We start from the raw sequence: 7459 nt of genomic DNA, 5'->3' as shown, positions 1-7459 counted from the left end.
AGAGGGGCTGTATCAATAAACATTTACACACCACTACGAGTATCATTTTTTTTGCATGTAATTCAGAAATGGCCTGGGATGTTATTTCTGACATAAATCATATGAGTTTCTGAACTAAATAAAACAAACTTGCATTCTACGACTATCAATGCAGGAAGGATATACAGAACCATAATACTGGATTAGGATTCATCTCACATCTTTAAATATTTTAGGGTTTGAACCATAATGAATTCACCTTAAATGCAACAGTTAAGTGGCATGGTTACTAATGTTGCAAATATAATAGAGTGTACAGTTTAGTGTGTTCAGCCCCCCCTGACATCCCAAATCAGGTTTTACACATTTAGTCTACAGCAAATATTTATGAACAACACTTGAAACAGGGAAGTACAGCGACCCTGTTTCTCTTTTTAAGTCAAACCATTGCGGTGTGTCATCACTTTTCTCACACGCGCTCCGAGGTGATACTCCTCCCTGCGCATCCTGTTGTTGGGTCTGCGAGAACTCGGACAGTTGTCACTAGTTTGATCTGCACTCCTCTCTCGTGCGCGGCTGCTCCTGAGCAAGATGTTTAAAAACCCAGAGAGCCCCAGTGGAGTCGGAGGAGAGTAACTTTTATTTTTTAGATAACATGTTTTGGTACACATTAGAAATATTAATGGTATGCTGTCTAAATTATTATTTGGGAGACCTGCTTCAATGGACAACATATAACTCAATGCATGCATGAATTTTACCCCTGAATTAGAATTAAAACATCAACCAACATATTCTGATGATTGAAATCATCGTTAGAGTTCGGTAGATGTTTCCCTCGGTTTGGCTTCGTGCTCCTTGCGGGGAACACGGAAGTCCACGTATGGACACCACTTGGTGTTGAGGCACACCAGCTTCTTCAGCGTGGAGGTTTTGACGATATTGAAGCCGGTCTCTCCCCCGAAGGTGCTGGGCTTCCAGTACTCAGGGGAGCAAATGGGGTTTCCCATCAGGCCCTTCAGGGAGAAGGGCGCACCCATCTCCACCATACTCTCGCCGAATAGATTGCTAGGGCGCGTTTTCTCCAGCATGAGGCCAGGGTAGAACTCCAGAGCATCTATGTCTCCATAGAGCTCCTCTAAACCTCTGGCCATTTCCGTGTCATCTGTTCAGAAAAAGAGAGGAAAAATAGCTGAATCTGCACCGTCACACAGTTTAAATGGGTTTTTTCTTCAAAAGCATGGTGTGCTGAACTGTTCTCAGTCATGTGATCATCTATTGTTCCATGTTTCCATGCACTATGTAGCACTGTGACGCTGCTCTGTTGGCAGAAGCAAATTCCGAACTGTGTGTTGCCGTCAACAAATGAATATGCTGGATTTCAACATGATGCTGACAAAACAGCGTTGAAATGGTAAAACAGTTGCTTAGGTTTAGGCAACATTACTTTGTTAAGTAGTTGTTGGTGGTTTGTGTTTGAATTGTGTATTAGTGTAAACCTTTTGACCTAACATATTTAGACTTTTAATCATGTGTATATTTTTTTCTGAGACCTTTTAAACCTTTTTGAACTAATATTTTCAAAAACTTTTTTTTACAAAAAAACAAAATAAAACATTAATTCTCAACTGTTGTTTTTTAGAGATTCTCTTTCCCTAAAATCCTTTGAAATCCAAGTGGGTGAAATAAATGTTGAATTATAAATCTAAAGCATTCATTCCATATCAAGTTATTATGTTTACCGGTGAAGTCATGAAAAGAGGTGTAGGGCTTCAGGTTGAACTTCTTCCTGTACTCATTGAAGGGCTGCACGCGGGTCACTCGGGACTCCCTGATGACCATTTCCGCCACCTTGAGCACCACCGCATGCGAGTTGCGACCTCCGCCGATCTGCGTCACAAACAGAGAAGTTACCGTAACGCTTCGTGCTTCGTGATTCGGATCCTGTCTCTCCTCCTCTCACAAACATCTTCATCAAAAAATCTTTCACGTGTCCCAGGGCAGAAAATCCCTCGCGTTATAAATGCCCCCCCCCCCCCCCCCCCCCCCGACTTGTCTACCTGCCCTGCGGATTGCTGCGAGAAGGCATCCACCATTTTCTCCACACCGTAGTGCAGGAGGAGGGAGGTGTTGTAGATGAACCGCGAGTACGGGATGTCGTCCCCGTCGATGAGGAAGCTGTCGGGCATGAGCGGGTGCCAGTCGTAGAGGTGGCCGAACTCCAGGGCGATGCGGTTGCTGTACTGGAAGCGCGCGTCGAAGAGCAGGGCGGGGTCGAACTTGAGTTTCAGCAGGTAGCCACTCAGGTGCTGCACGTACTCTTCGATTATGATGTTGATGATCTCTCCTGCGGGACAAAAACAATGCAAATATTGATGTCCCACACCGAGCCAAACCAACAAATGGTTCAAACGAGACAGGCCCTGCACTGAAGATTCAACATGTCATGTGTATTCAATCATTGAATAATTGAATAGACAACCACTCGCCCTCACCAATGACGATGAGTCTGGAGGTCTGGAAGAGCTGCTCATCGTCCCAGGTGGGATGCTCTGCCTTCAGGATCTCACACACTCGGTTATGCTCCCGCAGCCATATGGTGGCGTACATGGTGAGGCCCGGCAGGAGGCCAAACACCTCGTGACCGATGACCAGGCGCTTTTCTGGGGGTACGTTTTCAGGGTAGATCATGTGCACGGGGACTTCCGATGCAGTCGGAGGGTACATCTCGCCCTTCACTGTCTGTTAACAACCAAAAGAAATAAAAGGCAATTCAGAACCGTTCAAACTTTTACCATTCACCATTTTTCAGTAGACTCAAAATTCTTCACACAAACATCTTTGGTTGAGTAAAAAGTTGCGACAGAACTTGCAAATACCAGGCTGGAGATGTAGCCACAGAACTTCCTCAAGTCGAAAGACTTTTAGATAAAAATGGTTTGAGGAAGTTCCCTCTTGAACTGATAACGAGTTTGTCAAAGGCAGGCAACCAGCAAGGGTGACAGTTTTACCACAAGACTTATTCTACAGATAATAAAAAACGTATTGAGTGAGAGCACTCATATGACACAGTCATACATATTACATTACTTGTGTGCACATTTATTTAACATTGATTAAATGAATGTGAATATGAAGCCATCTAGCAGCCATGATAAACAGGGGGGAAGTGATAATATAATAGGGAGGGATACATGTGCAGGATAACTTGAGATGTTTTGTTGGAGAATAGCCGCAGACCGAAAACTAGAATGAAAATGATGATACTTGCAATATATTTACAGTAAAGGCGAGAGTGAGAGTGATACATCTCCTCATCTAACTGACAGAAATGTATATTTCTTGAAACGAAGACTTTCTTTACTACCTGGTACTTCAACTTTCCATCTCTATGAAGCCGCAGGTGATGCTGCCTCTCCAGGTTGTCTCCGTATATATTGCTTGCATCCACCTGGCGAGACAAAACACAAAAAACACATCACTTTGTCAGTTCGATTCCAAGTCAAACACATTAACAACCACAGAACGAAATCCCGCGCTGTGGCTGTCTCACCCCGTGTCCTAAAGCCTTGGTGAAGCCCCCTTGAACTTTAAAGTCCGTCTTGAAGAACTGGTGGGTGAAGTGTTGGGCCATGAAGACGAACATCAGGTTGGTTCCCTGAGGGTCCGGCCTAAAGGTCTCTCTCCTAAAGAACCTCTCAGTCAACACTTTGGGATCGGGAAGCTCCGATTTGCCTGTCAGAGGAGGAAACGTTTAGAGACCCGTCCCGAAGGAACCCCGAGGAACGCTGAGGAACGCAGGCCTCACCTCTGGTTCCCATCGGTAGGGGGCAGTCCTCGGGTACCGGAGGGAGGAGACGGGTGTAGTAGGAGATGTTGTAGTACGACTCCCAGTTGAGGTATCCATACTTGGTATTGTAGGTCGGAGGGCTTGGAATGAGGTCGCTTCTCACTTTGGAGGGGGAATCACAAAATGCTGTGAGCTACAAGTACATTGTTCTGTGCGTCCAACTTCTTCAGCGCGTTTATTGAAATGAATGAAGCGCCTCGTTCGGACAGCTGATTCACTTTCTGATCTATTCAATGAATTAAAGAATAAACCTGCTGAGATGCTATTGGTGGACAAAGCCCACGAAGAGACCAAAACCCCGTTGATTCAATACCTGCAGACCAATTAAAGCCTGATGAAGCTTATTCTCTGTAGAGCTCAAAGGACTTTTTGTCTGTATGCAAACATCTTTTTTGTCTGCGCACGAGGCGAACCCACGCTGACCTTCCTTCCTCGCTTCTCGTGAGAGTATTTAGCCGATTACCACCCCAAAAAAAACGCCGTGATCTCAGCAAGATATTCATCAAAACCTCTCTCCCCCTTTATACACACAGAGGTCAATACTGTGTATCAAAGCGTGCTCTGACATAAAAATATATATATAACAGCAACAAGATCTGTGAAAAAGATGTGTGGATATATTGGCCGCAAGTCGTATTGGTTCATCTGCTGTGGTCTGTGATTCTGACTGATTTGTTGAGGGGGGGGAGGGGTTGCAGTTTTTTTACCTTGCACTTTCTTTCACCTACCCGTCAGCACTAGTCTCATGAAGGTGTCTCGCAGGAACGAGCTGTTGACCAGGTCCCAGAACCACTGGAAGTGGGTGAGGATGAAGTGAACCACGCCGGGGCTCGGCTTCAGCGCGAGACGAACTCTGGTCCAGAGCTGCGCTGCGCGTTAAAAGAGACAATCAATAGTCTTGAAAATAACCTAATCGGCCTCTGTGCAGGCAATATCAATTGTGAATATTTTAAATGAATAATTGATCAATTGCTTATAGGTCACATTAAAGCCCTTTGTGTTTTCAGGTTGTAGAACATCCCGCAGGCGTGTTTTAATTCTCATTTGAAGTTCGTTTGATGTTTTCAGTTCTTTGGTTCATGAAGTGTGGCAGAGTAAGGATTGGGACTTTCGCCCTTCGGCAGAAGAGCTTTTCGGGGGATCTATAGCACCATGTGGTAATTAAAAACTATACATCATTTGACAACAATCCATTGAGCATTAGAAGGGTTGTGGTTAGCGTTTTAATGTAACATTTTAGCAGCTATTGGGTGCTTGGGAGGTCGTGCACATGTTTCTGTACTCACGGACGGTGCAGTTGTCTCCATGGAAGCCGGTGCGTGTGCAGTCACATTGGTAGCGATCCGTACCAAATCTCACACACACACCTGAGTTCTGACACGGGTAATAACAACAGGGGTTCACTGAAAGACAAAGAAAAAGATCAGCCGCGGACCTAAATGACGGAGGAGATGGCGTACTCCTTCAGAACATCCACTGTCAACCTCGTTTACGAGTATTGCTGTGTGTTCGTATGTGTAAATCTTGTGTGAAGTCATTCTAACTGCCTCTGCACACCCTCCATGTCCTCAGTGACCCTTCACAGAGTAAGGTTACAAAGTTACAAAGACTTCCCCGCTTGCAAATAGTAACTTCTGCTGCCGAGCACCAACAGCAAACCACCTCCATCGTATCTTTAGCTCTCCGCTGTGGTAACACGGCTTCCTGCCCCCCCCACCTACACGATTGCAAAAGTCCATTGTGATAATGACCAGTCTTGTCTTTCTCCTCAGATACCTGTGAGAGATTAGCATGTCCACCAGACAGGAACTACCAAGACAGGAAGCTTCATTAAGGACGACACGCACCAGCAGTTTAACTTAGTGTGATGTAATGTATGTCCTTATTATTGTTAGGTAGAAACGTGTTATTCATTGCAAACACCCCGAGTAAATTCTACTTCTATTTCAATTTAGTCCATGTGAGTTTACACCGTAAGAAGGTTAGAACCCATTACGATTTCCCACGGTTTCAAACCGTTGCTTATTGGTTTGTATTACACTCTTTGATTAATAATAAAAAGTCAGTTTATTCATACATCTATTCATGGAGCAAATCCTACTGAGTACATTTGACACTTAAAAGTAGTATTTTGCTGCAAATGCTTCTCTGCTTTTACTTTTAATGATTCATGATGCAATCATTAATACTGGACTGTATTAAATTAGGTGGCATTGCTGCATTAAATTAAAGAGATTTCAATAATTCATCCACCAGTGCTCCTGTGGGCCGTTCAAAACTCAATAAATAAACTTGTCATGGCATAAACTCTCCATCACTGTGTCTATCTCGGTTGTTTTTTTATTTCACTTGTCCTGACCGTCTGTCCAAGTCTCCAGACACGTCTCACCACGTGTCTCTCACGTCCACCTGCTCCCTCGTTACCTCATCGGCCGTGCGGTGTGGAACTGGTTGTGTTGCTTTGTTCCTTCCTCACCGACTCAATGCCCTCACCATTAGGTGTCAAAACCTAAACCTTAATTCTAAACCTGCAAATCTGTAAATGGAAGTCCCTTCACTTCTTCAACAAATGACTGAACCGTCTGTGCTGGAACACCAGACGCCATGAAGCCCATCACGGGTCGACAGAAGCACAGCGCAGTTTAAGTCATCAACTATGAACCTTCTGTGTCTGGGAATTAGAAAAGAAAAATGCTGCATTTGCTTGTTCTACGAACTGTCCACTTAAACAACAGATTTGCATGAATCGTCTTATAATGAAGACAGAACGTATACTATTAGTCCAATTACTTCCAACCTCAAACCAAATCCTCCAAATGATTAGTTACAGATACAGATGTGTCGTGATGAGGGGAGAACTGTCTTACCAACACTTGAGTCAGCAGCACACGATGAGCTCTCCAGCAGCAACAGGTGGAGACACCAGGCCGAAAAGAGGCTTAACCCTTCAAAAAAAACAACAACAGGTGAATTTTATCTGGCGGTGAGAAAACATAACTTTCTTCCTGCAGGTGTTTCATTTCATAATTAGAGGACTCACCTTTCATGATTTAGTGGATTGTTCTCTGAGGGCTCAAAAATGAAATTAGTGGTCAGAAATGTTGGTTCACAATGTTTCTAAAAAGTAATTTAATAGACATGGCTTAGCTCCTGTCTTCATAACCACTTGCTAATGTGCTCCAACTGGCCTTATGACAACAGCTAGAGGGAAGGGGCGGTGACTCAGTTTACTCCACTTCCTCCATTTAGGCTGCAATACATTTCAAAGACCGTCTGTCTGCTGAAGGAAAGGAGAAGTTTAACGTGTCATTCAAGTCATTGCAGTGGAACGACACAGAGAGGGACGCTGCAGGAAGATTTTAAAGCGCTCTACCGCCACCTGGTGGTGAACTAATGTAACGCACAAGGCTTTGTTTGACACTAAAAACGTTGGAAATGTACATAATTAAAAGAAAGTGCTTTTTACATTATCGACTCTTACACACGTTGATATTAAATATCCAGAATAACCCTGAATGGTTTCAGCTAATTGCAATTCATACCGTGTACTGACTCAGACTGGGAAAGTAAATCTGATTTTTGTTTTCCTGGGAATTTGGGGGTCGAGGATGCTGTCGTTTTTTTTTTTTT

The 7459-nt window shown here is 44.0% G+C and overlaps 1 protein-coding gene across 1 annotated transcript; it reads right to left on the bottom strand.

Moving 5' to 3' along the window:
- Positions 1–605: 605 nt before the first annotated feature.
- ptgs1 (prostaglandin-endoperoxide synthase 1) lies at positions 606–7012 on the bottom strand. The gene is made up of 11 exons (XM_037483688.2): positions 6870–7012; positions 6697–6774; positions 5116–5232; positions 4558–4698; positions 3788–3931; positions 3533–3714; positions 3347–3430; positions 2475–2721; positions 2040–2326; positions 1722–1869; positions 606–1144 (listed from the first exon to the last, which is right to left on the bottom strand). Exons 1-11 carry the CDS (start codon positions 6874–6876, stop codon positions 795–797), a joined length of 1785 nt encoding a protein of 594 aa, XP_037339585.2. The 5' UTR covers positions 6877–7012; the 3' UTR covers positions 606–794.
- Between the last annotated feature and the right edge of the window lie 447 nt (positions 7013–7459).

The sequence above is a fragment of the Pungitius pungitius genome, chromosome 5 (assembly GCF_949316345.1).
Source record: "Pungitius pungitius chromosome 5, fPunPun2.1, whole genome shotgun sequence".
Lineage (NCBI taxonomy): Eukaryota > Metazoa > Chordata > Actinopteri > Perciformes > Gasterosteidae > Pungitius > Pungitius pungitius.
This window is presented reverse-complemented; position numbering and strand designations above follow the sequence as displayed.

Bases quoted from the DNA above. Each gene is read 5' to 3' on its own strand.
- ptgs1 (XM_037483688.2), bottom strand. The intron at 1,870-2,039 runs GTAGACAAGTCG...TTTGTGACGCAG, and splicing joins CGCAGCAATCCGCAGGGCAG to ATCGGCGGAGGTCGCAACTC. The intron at 1,145-1,721 runs GTAAACATAATA...TTTTCTGAACAG, and splicing joins CTCTTTTCATGACTTCACCG to ATGACACGGAAATGGCCAGA.